The sequence below is a fragment of the Hypoxylon fragiforme genome (genome assembly GCF_022984875.1).
Source record: "Hypoxylon fragiforme strain CBS 206.31 chromosome Unknown GGS25scaffold_8, whole genome shotgun sequence".
Lineage (NCBI taxonomy): Eukaryota > Fungi > Ascomycota > Sordariomycetes > Xylariales > Hypoxylaceae > Hypoxylon > Hypoxylon fragiforme.
Genome location: NW_026054763.1, coordinates 796400 through 817654, shown reverse-complemented (window position 1 = coordinate 817654; position 21255 = coordinate 796400). Strand labels below are relative to the sequence as shown.

General features: G+C 48.0%; 5 protein-coding genes across 5 annotated transcripts; 2 read left to right on the top strand and 3 right to left on the bottom strand.

Moving 5' to 3' along the window:
- The first annotated feature begins 307 nt into the window (after window positions 1-307).
- Window positions 308-2693, top strand: GGS25DRAFT_502679 (protein-tyrosine phosphatase-like protein). The gene is made up of 3 exons (XM_049262031.1): window positions 308-1355; window positions 1848-2200; window positions 2493-2693. The coding sequence occupies exons 1-3, from the start codon at window positions 957-959 to the stop codon at window positions 2671-2673; spliced, it is 933 nt and encodes a 310-aa protein (XP_049113736.1). The 5' UTR covers window positions 308-956; the 3' UTR covers window positions 2674-2693.
- Window positions 2694-4532, bottom strand: GGS25DRAFT_502675 (eukaryotic mitochondrial regulator protein-domain-containing protein). Its single transcript, XM_049262030.1, has 2 exons — window positions 3664-4532; window positions 2694-3457 (listed from the first exon to the last, which is right to left on the bottom strand). Exons 1-2 carry the CDS (start codon window positions 4141-4143, stop codon window positions 2915-2917), a joined length of 1023 nt encoding a protein of 340 aa, XP_049113735.1. The 5' UTR covers window positions 4144-4532; the 3' UTR covers window positions 2694-2914.
- A 2920-nt stretch (window positions 4533-7452) lies between these two features.
- GGS25DRAFT_515436 (CheY-like protein) lies at window positions 7453-8993 on the top strand (the record flags this gene model as incomplete). Its single annotated transcript, XM_049263081.1, has 2 exons — window positions 7453-8712; window positions 8799-8993. The coding sequence occupies 2 exons, from the start codon at window positions 7453-7455 to the stop codon at window positions 8991-8993; spliced, it is 1455 nt and encodes a 484-aa protein (XP_049113734.1).
- A 1268-nt stretch (window positions 8994-10261) lies between these two features.
- GGS25DRAFT_502670 (uncharacterized protein) lies at window positions 10262-14088 on the bottom strand. The gene has a single exon (XM_049262029.1). The coding sequence runs from the start codon at window positions 13561-13563 to the stop codon at window positions 10816-10818; it is 2748 nt and encodes a 915-aa protein (XP_049113733.1). The 5' UTR covers window positions 13564-14088; the 3' UTR covers window positions 10262-10815.
- A 408-nt stretch (window positions 14089-14496) lies between these two features.
- On the bottom strand, window positions 14497-17162 carry GGS25DRAFT_502668 (putative sulfate adenylyltransferase). Its single transcript, XM_049262028.1, has 5 exons — window positions 16686-17162; window positions 16476-16503; window positions 16240-16422; window positions 16027-16175; window positions 14497-15967 (listed from the first exon to the last, which is right to left on the bottom strand). The coding sequence occupies exons 1-5, from the start codon at window positions 16852-16854 to the stop codon at window positions 14772-14774; spliced, it is 1725 nt and encodes a 574-aa protein (XP_049113732.1). The 5' UTR covers window positions 16855-17162; the 3' UTR covers window positions 14497-14771.
- Window positions 17163-21255: the final 4093 nt, after the last annotated feature.

Sequence of the window (21255 nt, the reverse complement as noted above, 5' to 3'; positions counted from 1 at the left end):
AAAGAGGAATAGGTTGAGAGTGTGGAAGAGAAAGAAGTTGGTTAGGTTAGGTTGGTTGACTACGCTAACCTTAGTAGCTTGGTTAGTACTAGGTATTGTACCTAGTAGGCTAGTGTATGCTGCGGTCGTAGCCAATCTACCTAGATAGCATGCGGCTCTGCTCTAGGTACTTAGATACAGCATGTAAAGCCAAAAGTTAGACGGGTAATAACGGGCAGTTATACTGTAACCACGTGACCGACCTACTAGTTCAAGTTTCCTCTTCTCAATTCCCATTTGTATGCACTCTTCTTCCCGTCTCCACCCCAATGCATCCTCTACATAGCATCACCAAAAACCCGTCCATCTCCGTCAAGCAGTCTAGTCAATTGACCAACACCGCCAGCGAAATGTGACTCGCAGTGTGCATAGGGCTGTGAAAGTGAGTAATGCGGCTCTTCAATTACGGAACCCACCGCTTATTCGGTGAGTTCCTGTATCTACTGTACGTACAGTACATACATACTATGTGCTATCCAATATACAACTTGAATGCCATGTCATACATATACCTACACACATACATGGGTTGGGCTGTCACCAGATTAGTTGCGTCAAGTGGAACACCAAGACTTGAACGCCGATTGGGCTTCAATAACCTAAAAAATACCCTTACCGAGGGGGGCTGCTTATGTGTTCTATAGCGTACCTAATTATCTACCCTAAGTACATATAACACACGAGACATATTATTGGCTCGTTGCTGTTCATTACCAACTTAGGTATACCTCTGCTTGTCTTTGCAACCATCGCAGCTCCGGAGCATTACCGAAGCGCTTACGCACCTATCAATCCTGCCCTGTTTTGTTTCGCCTAACCTGACCACCACCACCTTGAATCAAATAGCCTATATTCGAGACTCCTAGCGACTTAGCCCAGGCACCTGTATTCTTTCTAAATACCTGCCTATTATCACCATGACAGAGACCGAACTCCCCAGCCCGCCCTTCCTGCCAGTTCCGGGCTTAGCCAACTTCCGCGATATCGGAGGGTATCCTGTTTCCGGTTCAGGCCTCAGTTCGGGCCCGGGCTCTGGGAAAACAACGGTTGTGCGCCGCGGATTAGTATTCCGGTCCTCCGAGCCATCCAAAGTCACTGCCGACGGGATATCAAAACTACAGGCCTTAGGTATCGAGAAGGTATACGACCTGCGCTCAGCTGTCGAGATTGAGCGTGGACTACAGGAGGGCCATGGATGGCAAGTCAAAGAATGGGAGGGCGCCAGCCGTGTCTTCGTGCCCGTCTTCCTTGATCAGGATTACTCGCCGGAGGCTTTGGCGCTGAGATACAAGAACTATTCCGCAGAGAGCTTCGAGGTACGTTGGTTCACAAATACGTTACACAAGATTGAACGAACGCCTGCACGGCGCACGCATCGTGCAAAAGAACCAATGCTAGGGATCCTGGTATAAGGGGCAAATTCCAGGAGGGAAAGATCTACTTTGCCTTAGCCCCTCCAGTTCAGCTCTCAGGGGAGGGATGGGAGAGCTGGCTTGTGCGCAGCTCAATACCATAGCGTCGTATTTGGGGGCCGAAGCCTCACCTTGTCCAAAACGCCCCTGGCTGAAGATTAGTGACATTGGGGTCCATGATTGGGCTATCTCGCTCGCCTTACCTTCTATCACGAACCTCTTTTCTAGTCTCTTTACTTGTCGGTCACCTAACATGGGTTACCTCTCACTTTCCATTCTTGTGCTCCCTTTTCGCTAGTCTGTCCACCCCCCAAGGGGCTGACAATCTAACTAAGCCAAGTTCGTTCCAAGTCGCCCAACTCGGTAAACTAACATCATGTCTCAATCCCAATTTAGGGTTTCGTGGCGGCATATAGCGACATCCTGGCCGCCGCCGCCGCCCCAAGCAACACCTACCAACCGTTCAAGACGATCCTGGAGCACCTAGCTTCCCCGTCATCCTCATCCTCATCCTCATCTCCATCGCCGGCCCCCTGCCTAATCCACTGCACAGCTGGGAAGGACCGCACGGGCGTGATCTGCGCCCTTATCTTGAGCGTGTGCGGCGTGGCAGACGATGTCGTCGCGCACGAGTATAGCTTGACGGACCTGGGGCTGAAGTCGCGCCACGCAGAGCTCATCTCCCACCTGATGGCCAACCCAGCGCTGCGCGAACGTCCCGAAGGGGCCATGCGGATGATCTTGTCACGGTAAGTTGCCTATCTAATCTACCTCACCTAGATACTTTTCTACCGTTTCGCAAAATACCTCCCGTCTAGGCTTAGATTACTACCTACCTACCTACCCAAATTTCACTGCCGTCTTTGCCGACTTGTGCCTGCCTGCCCGCCTGTCATGGGTGGGCGTTCCTAGGTGCCTCTCTTTCTTTCACCTTGGGCTATGCATTTTGACGGGCAAACTCGTACTCATATATATTTTTTTCATTCTCTATTCACAACATGCACTACATGGAGCAGCTAACACTTGATTGCAATATGACAGAAAGGAGGCTATGCTGGGCACCTTAGCTAAAATCCGTGAAACCTACGGCTCGGTCGAGAAGTGCATTGTCGATCTGGGGTTACTCTCGCCCGAAGGGGTCAAGCAATTACAGCGAAACTTGGTCGTGGAAACGGATGAAGAGGCGATTCCGTGGCAAAGTCATGCTGAGCTTCTGGTATAAAATAAAGTTGTTTTTGGGTATAATTGCTTGTATTTTCAGTAATATATGTATGTATGTATGTATGCCTACGTATAGAAGCTGGCTATTTAGACTACTGCCCTGCTCTCTATGAGCATATATGGGTGTAAGTAACAGCTCATGACCCCTAACGTGATGGTTCCACCCATGCTCGTTCGGCTTATTTATACATCTCTTATACAAAGACTCCCTCGCCATTGACTTTGACTTACCCAGTGCTGGATCATGGCACGGAGGTAGGAATCTTGATTTGACCCTTGGCACGATCGTAGTGTGGTGCACCGTACTTCCAGCCAACTGCCTGTCGGGACCTGCCCTTGGGACCGACGTTCTCGGCGTTGATCTGCCTGAAGCGGAACTCGAAACGACTCGTTTTCACCCGAGTAGTGTATTTCTCATCGATCTGTGCTTTCGCAATCTGCTTCTGGGCCGCCTTTCTCTCCGACTCCGCTGCGGCCTCCTTGAATCTTTGAGCGGCATCGTGCAACGGCCGACCTTGCAGCACCTCCCGCTCCATCTGAATCAGTTCAGGGTGGGGTACTCTCTTGTCTGCGGAGAGCATCTTGGTGTTGAAAGCCTTGGCGGCATCCTCACGAGTGAAGTGACGCGACTCGGACGTGGGCCAGAAAATCTGCTTCATGGTGTGTGGATGCACATGTAGCTCATTGATGGCCTCGAAAGGTAGATTTTGATGGCCTACCCGGATGGAGTGTGTGGGCAGCATGGATAACACAGCTTTGGCGTACGGCTTGGCCAACCGCTTCCCCTATGACGTGGACGTATTAGCAAGAGGTACCTCTTCTAGACGAATGTCTTATGTAGAAGCGTGAATAACGGCGTTATAGTCAGAGAGGCTCGCAACCAATACTTTGTAACCATGTTTTTGTGTCTTAAAGACTTATCGAAAATGGGTATAATAAGAATCATCAGGGAAACGCCGGGGAGGGTTATGTTGCGCAGGATGCGACTTACCGTATTGATCCAGTTCTTCTCGACTTCCTTTAACCTTACGACAGCAGCCACTCTCCTAATGTCGACGCCTAATTCGGCAGACACCGCCTTTATGGGCTCGCCGTCACGCATGACCTTCTCCCAAATCACCTCCCTCGCCCGATCATCTAGAACGGTCTCGCTCTTGAATTGGCGATTGAGCGGAAATGGCCGGGTCTTGTTCAAATCCATATCAGTCCTCGACTGGATGTAATTGGGACCATCCTCCGCAGGTCTGCGAAACCTGGAACCGGGGCCATTAATCCATATTCTGAAGTTGCGGCGTAACTTGGTGAAGCGAGCTCGACTGGGGGTGGTAGAGAAGTTTGCCCTATCCTTCGGACATGATGGAGTGGGACATCGAGCAGAGCATTGAGCTCCGCTGGATGAAAGGGTAGATGATAGGGAAAGTCTACCAAAAGCGGACGATACCGTTGAGGAGGTTGGCATGCGTGGTGGCATCGCAGGAGATTTTCTGACGCCTCGACCTGGAGGGTAAAGAAGGAGCTTTATAGTAAAATGTGTGAAGAGAAAAAATAATTAGCTCGATTGAAAATTGGGTCACGGTGTCGGAAAAATTCAATAGCGGGGAGATTCACCCATCGACTGATCTCACTGATTCCCGACAAGGACTGACCTAGTAGACGTACCTTGGTCGATCCACCAGGTTCAAGGGTCCGGGTTCTAAATAGTCCACTATAACTTTCATTTCTATTAGCAGTCCTGGACTCCTGGCAGTTCGCTTTATTGCCCCTACGGCGGCTCTTCGTTTTTTTCAAATACCATCGTGCAGCAGCTGCAGCCAGTAGTTTAGTTATTATCGAATCGAACATCTAGATGGGTAAGGTAGGTACATAGGTACACCATTATGGTATATGTACATAGATTTATGTACATATGTATGTAGACAGTAGGTACTAGGTACCCGTTGACCAGCTTAGTGAATTCTTGGCATTGGGAAATGGCCTTATTTTTCTGCGGCGGGCTGCAAAGTCGATTTGGATTCTTACCTGGTAACTATTGATCTACTTCGTATGGATCTCTTCAAATGTTGATGTCCTTTTAAGCTTCAATGTTGTATTGAAACCCAATCTTTTTAAGAGTATCAAGGCTATAAAATATTATATTATATCTTATTATATCTTTGTTATAAAATACTGGCATATAGGTGCATAAAGTGCTTAGCCAAGGGCATTAGAGATCTGACTGATATTTCGATTGAAACGCGTCGACACGATGAGAGGCGTTGGGCTTTGTAGGATTCCTTGCTTAGGTACCTACCTACCTGGGTTCCAGACGGCCGCTACGTACATGTAGCTCACATGTATGTACAATACATAGCCCTGGAGTTCAATGATGATTCCCATTCTTCATGCATACTACGTACACATACATACACATACATACACAGGTTAGCTTTCGTTTCAATGTTATTCTATATACATACTGTGTAGGTACTGGCACGGTTGGGCCGTTTTGCCTCCATACCTACTAAGCCACTACAGTCTACATGTATGTACTATACATTTTATGTACTACCTAGTATACATTTTGTTTCATTTTGTCCCGAGACAACGAATGGATCTCTTTGTGAAGCTAATCAAGTTCAGGTAGCTACATAGAGATAAGCCCGAAGCTACTACATAGTAGCTTAGTGTAGCTACCTAAACTTCCTAAAGGCTAAAGCTACTTGAAGCTAATAACATTAGAGTTCAAATGAAGGTTGCTTCAAGTTGAATACCATCAATCATATTGCATCTATTATCTACATGGAATACATACATGTATAGTTAGCACTCAAACTCTGTAAGTACATACCTCCATATGTACTCACTGACTGGACAGTCTGGACTCTGGACTGGACTTGACTGACCCTTGAGCTTCGCATTCGTACAAGCGCCAACACTTTTTTTTTTATTCATTTTTCCCTTTTCCGCTATTAACCACCACCATATTACATGCTATACCTACCATCCATACCATCCATACCATACAGACCATACAAACCATACAAACCATACAAGCCATACATCCCATACATCCCATACAAGCCATACAAACCAATACATACATAGTAGGCTTGCAGGTGCACGCAGCCCTTCCTCGCATGGGTACTAACTTAGGTGCGAATAAGACGCTACCAGCTACCAGTACAACGCTCGCTCTACTTTACTTTACAGTATGTGACAATGCATGCACGCATATAATTATATTGGCTGTTCCATCCGGCATGTAAATGGGCGTGATTCGACCATCTGTTCTGTCTTCGTTCCCTTTTCTTCACCACATCTCCTCTCCCTCTTGTACGACTACAGACATGCTAGGTACATACATCACATAACACACCATAAGATACATACTATATGATATTATAAAGAATTCCCCTCTCCTCTCCTCTTCTCCCCTCCATGAGTATTCACAACAACCGGCCAGATGGGTGATCTCAAGGCCCGTATCAAGGCCAAGTTCCTGCGGAGGCACAGTGGTGTCTCCTCCCTGGGCTCGGGCAAGCAGAGTCTTGGCCGCGACAGGACTTCTAGCAGTACTCACACCACTCACACCACTCACACCCATTCCTCCGCCACCGGATACGCGGCGTCGATAAGTACGACTGCCGGTGATGAACATGAAAACCATAACGAAAAGGAAAATGAGAATAGACATGGCAAGGTGACCCACCTTCTCAAAGATCGAAGCGCCAAGGATAAACCCGGTCACGGTCATGGCCACGGTCACGATATTGTAAAGAGTATCAAACGCTCAACTAGCAGCGCTTTCAGATATCGGCAAGTTGATAATAACAATGGAAAAGGTGGTGTTGATGTGGTTATTGTAGCGCCGAGTTGTTCAAGTCCAGGTGATGGCCCAACAAGAACAGCAACACATGCAAATCAGAACCAAAGTCTAGATGATGATCTTCCAAGTCAACAACAACATGATCTTGTTCTAGTGGAAGTTGAGGCTCAAGCTCAAGTTCAAGTTCAAGTTGAAGATCAAAGCCAAGAACAACGGGACCAAGAAAAGAACCAAAATCAAGAACAAGAACAAGAACAAGATCAAGATCAAGATCAAAACCAAAACCAAAACCAAAATCGAGACAGAGCTGAGACGGTTCCACCTGAACTACTAGAGCAGCTAGACCTAGTCAGCAACTCTAATAACATTCACGAAAACGAGAATGTGAACAATTTACCACCTTCCTTACCTTCTCTTCTACCTTCTTTACCTTTACCTTCTCCCACTTATCCTGCTACCTATCCCGCATATCCCGCATCTCCTGCATTTTCCATTTCTTCTACTACTCCTGCTTCTCCCATATCTCCTACTACTATTACTACAGCTACAAATATCACCAAGAAGTCCAAGTCCAAGTTTGGTAAGGATCTGCAAAATCCTGCACTCAATTCAACCACTATTCCCACCATCACCAAGCCTTCCAGCCTAGATATACAAACTCCCGAAAAAATAAACAACGACGTCCTCCAACCTTCGCTTTTACTTCCACCTCCACTACCGAGCATCAACGAAGATTCCCTCCTTCAACGTTTGAAAAATCACGAAGACGGCCTCAGCGACTATTTGCCTAGTCCTGCATCTGCCAGCCGTGCGCTTTCGCCATCGTCATCGCTCTCGAGACCTGGAGCCCCGCCGAGACGTCAGAGCATTCTCCCCAACCGCCAAACCACCTTGATCAAAGCTCTCCTCCACACGGGCTATGCCAACGACGTAGCTTCACCCGAGCCCGATTCACTCCTTCCGATAAGTGGCAACATGGTGACGAGGAAGATTTGGGTCAAGAGGCCTTTGGCTTCTCCTACGTTAATCACAATAAATGAAGATGACTTGGTCGACGATGTTCGCGATTTGATTCTGCGAAAATATGCAAATTCTTTAGGACGTCAGTACGATGCTCCTGACCTAACCCTTCGCATATGTGATAGAGAACAACAGACGACGAGGCCGTTGCAACCCGACGAACCGATGGGCAGGACCCTTGACGCATATTATCCTGGTGGCCAATCCGTGGACGACGCTTTGCTGATTGATATTCCTTCCCGCCGAACCCCCAAGGCCTCTCCGAATCCTAGGTATTATGGCGACGACCGGCCTCACGAGTCGGCAACCGACTACTTTCCACCGTATCCGCCCATTCCACAACACCCGACCTCTTCCTCGACCACAGTTACTACCGGCCCTCATCAACTACACTTTCCTCCATCCTTGACTGTCATCAGCGGAGGCCAACTACCACCGTTACCCTCCCCCGGCGGGACGAGACGACTTGGATCTTCCCGACCCAAGATCCAGAGAATGCACACCGCTTCGCCAGTTTCTACTGCCACCAATGGCCATGGTTCACAAACTGGAGCGCCACCTATCGGTATGCACAACTATCCAAGACAGCCACGTTCAAGGACTCATTCAGGTGCATCTTCAGAACAATCCAATCATCCGCCTGTCGCTCCCTCGATACCCACTCCTCCGATCCCAGAGCGTACCGCTACCCCTCCTCCTCCCCGCGTCTCCTCCCCCCGACCCGTACAGCGACCCAAGAAGAACAAGAAGACGATTGACCATCCATCCCTACCGCCCGGTATGCTGAACGGTGGCGTCCCGCCCATCAACGTTCTCATCGTCGAAGACAACATCATCAACCTAAAACTATTGGAGGCATTCGTCAAGCGATTAAAAGTCCGATGGCAAACCGCGATGAACGGAAGGGAAGCCGTGAACAAGTGGCGCGCCGGTGGGTTTCATTTGGTTCTCATGGACATCCAACTCCCTGTCATGAGCGGTCTCGAAGCTACTCGTGAGATTAGACGAATAGAAAAGGTCAACTCTATCGGCGTCTTCTCGTCATCCGCCAGCAGTCCGCCGGATGAAGTCAAGGCAGAACCTGCCGAGGAAGATAAGCTGGTCAACACGGAAATGTTCAAGAGCCCTGTCATCATCGTCGCCTTGACGGCGAGTTCGCTGCAAAGCGACAGACACGAGGCCTTGGCTGCCGGTTGTAATGATTTCTTGACCAAGGTAAGTAAAACGATTACATATTACCATGTCCCTCCCCAACCTGTATAATCCAAATGATTTGCTGACATGAATTTCCACCACCACAGCCCGTCAACTTTGTCTGGCTCGAACGGAAAGTAATGGAATGGGGCTGTATGCAGGCTCTGATTGACTTTGATGGATGGAGAAAATGGAAGGATTTCTCACAGAAGACAGAGGTGGACGATTCCAAGAAGGCCGTCGCGAACAAGGGGTCCAAGATGCCGAAGAAGGGACGATTTTCTATGGCAGCCGCAGCATGAGAGTTATACACACACATACATGCGCCCACACACCCCGAATATCCTACCTAAGCTAGTCGGAGCCCCTGAGTTGATGGCTTCTTAATGAGATCTGGACTCCTTCTCTACTCTGTTTCTTTTCTCTTGTATTTTTGTCGAGCACGAGGGACTCTACTAGGTACTTACGATATATCTAATGCTATCGAAGAGTATGCATGTGTCGATGCCTCTTTTTACAAAAGCACGGGTAGCCTATAAGGTCATCTAACCATACCTTAGCCTTATGTGTTTTGGTAGATCAGAGGCGAGGCGTACGAAGAAATACGATGCTTGGACCATTTCCCGTTTCCTTATTCAAGGTTAACAGAGAGAAAGAAACGAGAGAGAGAGAGAGAGACAGCTTCTATCTATACCTACTGACTTATTTACCTACTACCTACTTATGTATATACCTATATATGATTTCCATTTTTTTATATCTTTTTTCCATTTTTATATAACTTGGGGAATGATGGGTGGGCTGGGAAACGAGGGGAGGAGGAAAGGGGGCAAAAGGCGAAAGGACAAGGCAACACAAAAGAGAGAGCACACACACATATCACATATCGTATATCACATCACACAAATAAGCAAGGCAAAGGTCATTGGCGAATAATTGATTAGGACGACGGCATGGTATGGTATGGTTTGGTATGGCATGGCATTCTCTTTTTTTTTTTGTTCTTGGGTCCAGAATGATTGATACCACTACAATGCAAATATCTAGGTTACACAAATCAAAACCATCATCACCCTGTCTATCTTGAAAGCACCCATGGAAAACGGATCTTCGGGGTATGATATAGCAATAACACACATTGTATGTATATTCTACATACATAACTACATAACTACATACATACATACATACATCATCTCATCATCATTTGCTAGCAAAATCGTATCGACTATAAGTAGGTAGGTAGGTAGGTAGGTAGGTAGTAGCACCTCACCTCACCAGGCTCACCTGCGTACTCCCTACATACCTAATATATGCCACCTTAGTAGTTAGCTCAGGTAGCTATGTATGCCCAAAATCCTGTGGTCCTTATTAGGACATCCATTCCATTCCGATGGCATTTTTTTTTCTTGTTTTGGTATCTTCTATCCCCCCCCCCCCCTCTCCCTTCCTCCTCAGACTCACCTTCCACCTCCCACCTCCCTTTCTCCTCTTTGCCTCTGCCTCTCTCTCCTTTCCTCCCCCTTCACCATTTTCAAAAGCACCAAAAGCATAAAAAACATAACGACAGAAAAAAAAAAAAAAAGGATACATAAGCTAAAACTCCGATCCCATGCAAATGTTGTATTGTACGTAAACGTATGGTATGGGTACTGAGTCAACTACCCCCTCGTAAGGTAGGTAAATAAACGACCAGAATTTGAGGGTTCAACCGTTTGGAAGAGAAAAAAAGGTAGAAAAAAAAAGCCCCTTGACTAGACCGAGCTTCCTGAGTCGGCTAGAAGATTGGCTGACCACTTCCACTCAGTTAAACTCATTTATTCCCTTTTTTAGATCGTGATTTAATGCCCTGTGCCCTTCTCTCTCTTTCTCCCCCTCCCTCCCTCCTTATCAACTCAACCGTCCCTCCATGGAATCATGATAATCAACTCGTAACTGGCTCATGTATGTAGCCACTCGTAATGCAATGTAGAAAAGAGGAAGAAGAAAAAGAAATCAGGTCGAAAATGGTATCAGAGAACTTTTGGTCGGTTCGTTCGTGACGTTCGTGAAGTAAAACAGCAGAACCAACTGACCCCAATATAAACCCGGTGCATGCTAGGTAATCAGTCGAGATAGTGAAATTTAATTTTCCTCGTCGTCTTCTTCGATAGGAGCTGGGGTTCTTCGTTCGTTTCTTCGCTTCGGACGTCTATGTCTCGAACTCGAAATATTGCTTGCTGAGTCCTCGGGAGCTAAGTCGATGTCATCGCCACCCCAGTCGCTCTCACTCGCCACACCATCGTCGTCTCCAACGGCCCACGGCGGTCTCTCGGAGCCCTGCGAGTTGCCTGATAGTTGCGGGAAAACATCGATTCTTCCCGAACGACGGTTTTGTTGGTTCATCAGTAAGCCGTTATTACGCTGTCGGAGAGCGTTTCGCACAACTTCCGCACGCTCGTGAAGCTTCTCAAATGCGTCTTCGAGCGTTTCCATGCCCCGGTAGATTTCTCTTTCCACCTCAGCCAGAGCGGCCATTTCCACTTCTTCGTCGTGAGACACAGGTTGGCGACTGTGACCCGGTCCAGCAGACGATGTCAGGGATATAAAGGATGCCGGTGTTGCACCACGGGAGTACATGCCGGAGAATGGAGTCGTGCTCCGAGATGCGAAACTCGGTGTATGTCGTACTCCCCCGCTGGGTCCTCGGGAAGATGGTCGGGGCGAGAACGCATTTGCGGGCGTGGCACCTCGAGATGGTGAGCTGTCGGCCATAGCCGCCATCGCGTCATCAGCATCGGCGCCGGACCACAAAAAGCCATCGAAGCGGCCCGAGATGAGAATCTCCCACTCTGCCGGGCTGATATCCGTGATAGTGGCAAGGAGATCATGGTGGGAAGGATATTTGACCAGGAACACAGCCGTCTCCGAGTCACGGGGTGCCTGAGGTAGGCGATAAAGTCGCTGTAGGGCTAAGCCGGTCTTGATCATGAAATCTGACCTGGCTTTGCGCAGTGGTGTAGGTGCTCGTACGGCAGGTTGTAGTTCCCGGGCGCCGGTGAGTAGAGCATTGAAGTACGGGCGTTCCTCGTGATCAAGATTGGTGAGAATGGCAAAAGTCAACGTCTCGTCGTCAATCTCGGAGGGCGCCGGTGCAGGTGCTTCGGCGCAGTTGGTCATCCATCGGTCAACCGCCGACCTGACCTTCTTGGACTGTCGTAGGTAATGGCCCCTAAACTCTTCGGCGATATCGGGGTCCAACTTGATGGGAGACGCTGGTCTGGGAGGCATGTCCGTTGCGCTCTCGATGGCATTCGCGCTTAGAGAAGCCAGATCAAAGGGGGGCCAGGAAGGCATTTCAACCCTACCCCCAACCCGTTCCAATACCTCACCCCAGCCTAATCCTCGATGCTCACCTGGTGCCTGGTCGCACATGATACACGGGCAACCCTCGGCAGGAAGATCTCTAGAGAACACATCTTCTAATCGGTCAAGTAATCGGCGTGCTACGGATTTGTGACCTGTCGCAACTGCTACCGAGCCTTGCTTGTTCATGACCGATAGGTATTGATCTAAAAGGTTGAAGAAAGGCGCAAACAAAGTCTCGGCACCGGCTAGAGGTGGGTTGGAAGGTCGTGTTCCATTCTGGCGCGGAATCACTGACAAGAAATTCTTCGGTATGGGGTGTGGCAGACCGCCATATTGAAGCAGATAGTCGACTCGAGGAGCTTGTAAGTTCAACGGAGGGGGCGGCGGCGGCGGTGGAGGCGGAGGTCCGAAGTCCGTCGCTTGACTTGCCGGAGTGGCTGAAGAAATATGACGTTGTTCCTCATGTCTGTTACCAGAGTCGAACTTATCGTATGGAAATCCCTGGGGTGGAAACTGCGGCGTAGCTGTAGGTGTCTTCGGTGAGGAGTCCTGTACAGATTCAGGCGAGTAATCGACTTCGATTGGGCTGGGAGCTCTGTGAACTCTTGGGGTTCTCGCAGAGGCTGTTCGCTTCGGCGGAACGGAAGTAGTGGTTGACGGAGCTCCTACAGTTATGCTATCACTCAAACTAGAAGCACCATCGTGATCGTAGCGAACCTCTACACCCAGTGGCGGAGGAGGAGGCGGCGGTGGGGGTGGGGGTGGTGGATAGGCCGGAGGAGACTGGATGGTAGTGGCTAGGCTCGAAGCCTTAGACTTCATAGATATCTTTGACTTATCGTCGTGCTTCGAACCGGATCGAGATATACTGGATCTTCTCGATTTGGATCTTTCCAGGCCCGAATCCTGGTCCTCTCTTAACCTCGCCGAGGACGTCTTGCCCCGTCTCTTCTTCTCTTCCGACAAGTCTGTCTCGGGGGGACTAGGAGGTCGACCATCTCTGTGCATATTCTTCCTACCAGTTGAGGGATCTGGTGATTTAGACCTTTTGCTGCCAGAGCCAAGGTCTGTAGTGTCGGGGGTGAGAGGCTCTTCGTGATAGGTTGGGTTGCCTACATCTTCGCGGCTAAGTACGGCTTCTTTACTGTGAGCCTTGCTGAAGGTGGGATACGGTAAGCTAACTCTGCTGCTAGCAATGGAGGTTCTCGCGAGCTCGGGCACTAAGTCGTTCATTGATGATGTTCGTCGGTCACGTTCTCTCTCTCGTTCTCGTTCTCGCTCTCTCTCTCTTTCTTTTTCTTTCTCCTCTTTTGTTCGATGACGGCGGTGTGATGATGTATGGGAATCGGCATCAGTAGTGGATTTGTGCTTAGAGCGGTGGGATTTATGATGATGAAGATGGCCATCTTTCTCCCCCTTGGCCCGCTCCTTGTCCCTCTCTCGCTCTCGATCGTTCTTGCTGCGGCGCCGATCTCGTGGACGACCATCAGTGGTCCCATCGACTTCGGGGTCTTTGGAGCCCATTGTGGCAGACTATGTGAGCCCGACTGGGCCCAACGGCTAATTAGAGGTTGACGGGGAAACAATTGCCAAAGATTTTGTGGGTGAAATCAAAGCGCCCCTCAACGATAGGGCATAGATACGGCATGAATGACCTGGTATTGGTGGCCACAATCGGGAAATAAAGATGGGCGTGTGTGTTGGTACCAGGCAGCCGTTTGGGTGGTTTATGTAAATGGGAGGGTATCAAATAAAAAATCAGGTACTTGGTATGGATAAGAAAAGGGAAAAAAAAGTGGTGAAAGCGAAGTACAAGAAATGATACTTGCAGATTCCCAAAGATGCAAGAAGGAAGAACGAGGTGGAGGTGACGGTGACGAGGACGAGGACGAGGAACAGGGGGGGTGGACGGGACGGGAAGCGGTAACAATGATGGTGACGGTGACAGTGACGGTGACAGTGACAGCAAAAGGTAAAAATGGTTCAAGGGCGTAAGTCACAACTTGGAAGTGGAAAGGTAAACGGTTGAACGATTGGAGTTTCCTTTTTTTTTGTCGAACAATTCATTCGCGCTACGCAGCCGCTTAGTTAAAATTTGACGAACCATATTGCAGGAATCGGGTTAGGGATCTATAATCAGTTAGTTCATGTACCTTGACTTTCTTCCCTTCTTGCAACATATGTGTCAATATCAATTATACCGATTAAAACTTCAAGACACAAGTACCTGTACTTCTATTCCTATCAGTCAATTACGCCTCGCTAAATGTAGGCCAATCATTGTTGCCGAGCATTCACGTGTGTGTAACCTACAACTCTAATGCTATTTTTAATATACCGGGTTACCTCGTAACCTTCAAGTTACGTACGTGCGAAGAGGGGAATTATGTGATATGTACCGCTATCACATCCCTTACAGTTCACATGTCACACAAATATCTTCAAAAACTAAAGCAATCATTTTTAACCGATTTGTATTTATATTCTCCAATAGCTAGTAGTATCAGCGCCTACTTAGTTTCTAATCTGGAACCTAAAGGTAAACCCGGGTGCCATCTACGCTTTCGCGGCTGCACGCCAAAGGTAGGCTCGCTCATTTTGTTTTATATGTATGAGTCTATCCCTTTCCATCTTCATCTATCTATCACATAATATGCCAATATAGAATTCCTGCTACGGAGCTCAATCCCTCATGAATTCCTAAAGATATATTCCTACAAGCCTGGCCAAGTTTATAGGCGATCTAGCAGGCCACGGCTCTCCAACATCAGCACAATCTGGTGCACGATAGATCGTACAGTCTGCTTCTCACAGTCGACGACCAAGTCGGGCTTAGAGGGAGGCTCATACGGGTCATCAACACCCGTAAAGCCTACAATTTCTCCCGCGCGAGCCTTGGCGTAGATTCCTCGCTTGTCAGTCTTCTCGCAAAACTCGAGGGGAGTGGCGACGTGGACTAGGTAGAAGTCGCCGTACTTCTCAACAGCCTCCTTAGCGAAAGCTCGGTCTTGGTCGAACGGCGCGATAGGAGCAGCGATGACGGCGGCACCTGATCGGGTAAGCTCGCCAGCCACGAATGCGATACGTGCAATGTTTTTGCTGCGGTCTTCCCTGCTGAAGCCTAGCTCAGATGATAGCTCATGTCGCACGTTCTCGCCGAGCAACATGGACACTGATCGACCACCTTGCTGGTTGAGAGTGACCTGTAGAGCTCTGGCAATCTGGTCCTTTCCGCTGTTTGTGTAGCCTGTCAAGAAAACAGTGAATCCTTGCGAAGCTCGCGCAGGGTGCGACTCACGAAGCACCTTGACGACTTCAGGGTACGAGAACCATTCGGGGATGTCTCGGCCACTTCTAAGCCTGGAGCGCAGCTCAGTGCCAGAAATGTTTAGAGTACGGGTATCCTTGGCAATCTCGTCGATGGGTGCATATTCGTCCTTGTCGGGCAGATAAGTCATCATTTGGAATGGCACGACTTCAATACCAAGCTCATCGCGGTATTTCTCAACTGCGTATTGAGCATCGTATGGCCCATAGAAATCAACACCTTGGCTGTTCTTTCCGGGGCCGGCATGGTCTCGGCCGACAATAAAGTGGGTTGCTCCGTGATTCTTGCGGATGATGGCGTGCCATATGGCTTCACGGGGACCGCCCATGCGCATGGCTAACGGAAGTAAACCCAGCACGGCCATGCCGTTGGGGTATCTTGGCAACAGGGCCTTGTAGACACGAACTCTGGTGAAGTGATCAATGTCACCGGGCTTGGTCAAGCCAACCACCGGGTGGATGAGCACATTTGCGTGATGCGAACGAGCAGCACGGACAGTCAACTCTCTGTGGGCGCGGTGCATGGGGTTTCTTGTCTGGAAAGCCACAACACGGCTCCAACCAAGCTTATCGAAATGTAAGCGGAGCTCGGCGGGTGTATCTACGAGCACGTCAGTCAGTTTCCATAAAGCAATCGTTCTAGACCGAGATCTGACTTACATCGGAGATCTACAAAGTCATAGTGTTGTAGGCGGTTGACAGCCTCTACTTTGCCGCCTACATTGAACTCGGCAGCCTCTCTGAAGAGGTATTTGACAGCCGGGTGGGCTTCATCATCACTCCCGAACACCTCCTTAGCTTCGAGGACCCTAGCGACTATGTTAGTGGGTTTACTTTCGCAAAGTCTATCGACAGAAGAGGATAGAGCCGTACTTGTCTGGCTTATAGACGTCATCTACGGTAAGAATAGCCAAGTTTCTGTCGTCACGAAGGTCACGTAACGTCACTCGGGTACCCGACTTGAGGCCAAGTTCCTTGATTGTTTCCCCAGAGATATCTAGGGTAATCGGTATGCTGAACAAGACCCCATCGGCCAGTCTGTTCTCTTTCACGACACTATATAAAACGTTAATTTTATCTATGAACAGCATAGTCTTAGAAGAACTCACCCCTTATAATCGGCCTCGTTCATGAACCCTATAAATTGAATTACGTAAGTTTCATTCCGAACCTATTGGAGACCCAAGCTGGTACAAAGTCTTGTGCAGCTCAAACCCACCCCCCAAGGCCGATATAGGCGCTTGGGGAGAGCTCCGTAGCAATACACTGCGTAGAGGGGGCGCAAGCATCAAGAGACCAGCTTAAGGGGTAAAACACACCTTCAAGAGGCGAGAAGCCGCCATTGAGGATCAACTCAAGATCGCAGAGTTGTCTCTCGGTCAAAGTGATGGCGGGGAGAGTTTCAGCCTCGGCCGCAAGCTCCGCCTGTCTAGGGAAGTCTCGCGCAAGCAAGTCCTTGAGGACGCCGCCATGAGGGGGGTTGGCCATTGTCTCGGGACGAATAGATGGGATGGATCACAGACCCTATACGTATAGATTGATAAACGAGACGTACGAGTGCGTTTAAGACGAGGTAAAGTAGATGAAAAAGATGGAAACTTGGAACCACGTTCTGACAATAATTACAACCTTACTAAAGTTCTATATAAAAAGAAAAATTTAGGAAAGAAAAAAAAACCGACTTCAATGTCTTTGAAACTAAAGATATCGAAGATACGTAATCTGTACTGGGTATTATACGTACCCACCTATAACCTACGTACTATTTTAGTACTTGGAGGTACTTATTATTCGCCCTACGCTAGAACGGCTAGAACATGGTTTAAAAAAAAATCAATCGAATGGTATTTAGCCTTGATGACGTGCTTAGTGCTTCAGCGACAGCCGCTACGGGTATCGTCCTCCACTAAACCCGACCCGATCTTTTTTAGCCAGTTTTATCGGTCATGTTCAAGCAGGGTATTTCCATCCATATGACGGCTCTCGGCTTGTAGACCCTGGATGATGCCTTAATAGACATTAATTACCTAAATCGTAATACTCAATTCTCACTACTCCAACTTGATATCTCAACCATCGACAACCATCGACAAGCAAACCGTCAGAAGGCTGAGTAATTGCCAAGTGCTTAGGTGCTATGTGCTAGCATAAAGCGTCAAAATTGGCGGTAAAGAGAAAAGGTAAGGGGTAAAATAGGTACATACCATGTACTGTAACTTCAAGTATTATCCTGGAGATGGTGGCAGGTACGCCAAAGAAGAAAGTGCGAAGCACTATGGTCATGTATTTAAGAACATTTTAGTAGCAAGGTCTAATCCTTAGATTTTATCCTTTTAATATACAAATCCACCCACATTTATCTGGTAACCCCCCTACCGGAAGAACTATGGTAATAGTCTTATTTTTGGTTTTTGGTTTTTTTTGATAATTAAGACCTTTATTATTTTCAAAATTATTTTAATCCTTTTATTAATTAAAACGTTATTGTTGATTAAAAGCTCTGTTTTAAAAGTTAACGTTTATTCAAAAAGTCGTTTGTTCCAAAAGCTGTTTATTTAAAAATCGTTTAATCAAAAGTCTATAGTTAATTTATTCAAATTAAAAAGTCTAAAAACCATTTATTTAATTTAAAAAGCCTACAGTTTACTAATTATTATGGCTTATTTTATTACCTCTTATATAAGATACACTACACCTTATTTATCCGATTAATTTTTTACTTTAAAAGATCATATTTTTGGCACCTTATTACTATTCCAATACAACGTTATCTATCTTTGATACTTATTAAATAACTATATAATTTGGGAACGTTTATATTAGAGTTTATTAACGTTGTTAAAACGAAGTTTGGAGGTGCTTGGGATAGGCACTATTATCCCCCCCCAGTAGATAATGGCAGGTACGTTAAAAAGGAAAATGCAAAACACTATGGTTATGTATTTAAGAACATTTTAATAGTAAGGTCTGATCTTTAGATCTTATCCTTTTAATATACAAGTCCACCTACATTTATTTCCCGGCCTCCCCATCTCCCCGTCTCCCCGCCTCTTTTGGCTGCGGGAGGCTCAAGTTATATAACTGGAGTACTTGCCTGATATAATGCGGGTGCGCGGCGTTGACCATTCATGCAATTATGCATGCCCCGGAGAGTATCATGACCCTGAGACCTCATATTAGGCTGCCTGGATGCCTGGATGTCTAGCTATACGTTATCTACCTGGGTAGATCTGTATTCAAAGCTGACAGAAACTCAGGGTTCTGTCCTTGCCTACATTAACAGCAACATTGTGATCTTCAAGAGACAATCCAAGACGTTATCACGGCTAATAGCTGATCTTCCATATCCAAGGAGTGCTTTGGTTTGAGATAAACATGTGGAATGAGAAGCAATTATGTTATTACAGAACCACATGAAACTCTAAGTTTTGTCCCCATTATCATCCTCTCATCTAAGTTCTCATCCTCATCCACGAGCCAAAAAAGAAATGGTGATATCATTTTCTATTACACACTTACAAGCTCAAGCAATCCATCCGAAATACGCCCGTTAGATGGTTAGACATTGTGGTAAAGGAAAAGCCGAAAATGCACGGTGCAATGTACGATTCAATGCCTTACGGCATCGTCTCCTCATTATCGCTAGTTGAAAATAGCCCGTTGACGAATCGACGCCAATAAGACATAGTATCACTGTGCGTCGTAGCTCGTACCTCAATTCCAGTAGGCGTAGGACCGGCTGGAGGAGTGTGCCAATGGTCACTATCTGGCATGGGAGGAGGTAATCCTATCGTTGGCGGCGAAGGTGGTGGACTAGCCACCGACACGACACCAGGAGTTGATTCGGGAGTGACACTGGTGTTGTTGAAGAGCTGACTGGATATGGACACCATGGTTGAGGTCTGGAAAGTAGTCGGGTGACCACTACTATCAAACGATGTTATGTTTCCTATTTCTTTCGTTAATTTTCTTCACTTAGTTCATTTGCAGTTTTTAGTCGCTCACCTATGGAGGCTCCCGTGCTAGATGGCGCTAGCGGAGAAGCCGAACTTCCATTCAACGACGAAGCTGGAAACGGGGGGGCTCCTGTAGCAGCCGCTACGCTCGACGTAATCAAGACGCTTGACGAAAATGTCAATGTGGTGATCATACCCGACTGCGTGATCGTCTCCTCAGTACAAGTTGTATCAAATGTGATGATGGGAGTCTCGCTCTCTGTACAGGTTGTGTCCGGTAGCTGGGTGGTAAGGGGCTCCTCGGAGCAGGTATCTGAAGAAAATGCCGTAACAGAAGGGCCTAAAGCCGAAGACGGTGTAATCTCCGGGGGAATACCTTGTCCACCTGGTGCGCCCGGTGTTGCTCCCGTGATAGATGGACTTGACGAAAACGGGATCGGCCCCGTAGGTCCCCCTGATGTGGTAAAATTGGATAAAGGAAATGGGATAGGTGTGATACTCAAGGTTGTGGTGAATGAACTGACAGAGGATTGTTGACTTGTTGCGCCGGGCTGCCCAGTGGAAACAGTAATTGAAGATATAGTGTTCGTAATAGAACTTACATTTACCCCAGCCAATGACGAACTTAAAGGCCCAGAGGACGTTGCGAGAGACGTAAAGGAAGAAACTCCGGATGCTGTTGTCGACACAACTGATGTCTCACTAGTACTCGGTAGTTGCCCAGTACTGAACATAGGAGTCGAGGTACTATTTAATAGGGGAAACGGCACCGAGCTCGAGATCGGTTGGCCACTAGAAGTAAGAGGGCCGGTACCTGAGGAAACCGGAATCTGTGATGTTGACTGAATACCGGTTCCTGTCTGTTGTCCAGTGGGTCCACTCGTAGAAGGGTTGAAGAATGACAATGTGGTGTTGGAAGATGATAACGGAACAGTACTAGAGACTAAGACGGATGAACTAACTCCACTGGCGCTGGTAGTCGGAGTACTTCCAAACCCGCTCTCACTTCCAGTAATTGGTTCTCCAGAAGAGCCACTGATCGAAGCGGTTGGGCCTAATAAAGTTGTTGAATTCGAAAGGGGGAACGGAGGAGTGGTCTGTGAGAGCCCAGATGATGTGCTAGATGCACCACCACTTCCAGTAGTGCCTGAATTGGGAGTAGGCTCAGTTCCGGGGCTAACAGAAGCACCACCTGGAATAGTCGGGTTCGGGGATATTGTAGCATTTGTCAAGGGAAATGGTGGGGTGGAAGTTGATACTTCAGGTGGTAGTGTAGGTAGTCCGGTACCCAAAGATGAGCTACGAGCGCTTGAAGGTACACTTCCAGTTCCAACTGTGCTTGGGATTGCTTGAGTGGTAGCCGTGGCGGCTGAGATCGTGGTTGAACCCGTCGGAAAACTTGACAGGCCCGAAAGTCCACTGGAAGAAACTGTTGGTCGCAGACTTCCAGTGGAATTTGACAACGGGAATGGGGGCGCTGATGGGACTGATTGAGAAATGGATGTGATGATAGAGCTACCACCTGTCCCTGAGCCAAAGGGAGTTCCTATAGACGGTATAGTTGAATTGGAGGGGCCATTTGGTGGGCTTGTTGGTCCAGTCGAAATACTGATTGATGATGCTAAAGAACCACTTGCGGAGATTGTTGCATTGGGCATGGGAAATGGTGCAGACGAACCAGGGACTTGGGCAGTAATACCGCTGGAAACGCCGGAACTTATGGTGCCACCCGCACTGTTAGGCCCGACAGTGGAACCTATCGAGAGTGTAGTTGTGTTTATAAATGACCCTGTCGGTATAGGCGTGGAGCTGAGAGAGACTGGGCCTGGTCCAGTAGACACTCGACTCCCCGTGGACGATAACACCGGTGTTGTGGCATTGCTCAATGGGAATGGTGGGGATTGACCACTAGCACTCGGGGAGCTAGATGCAC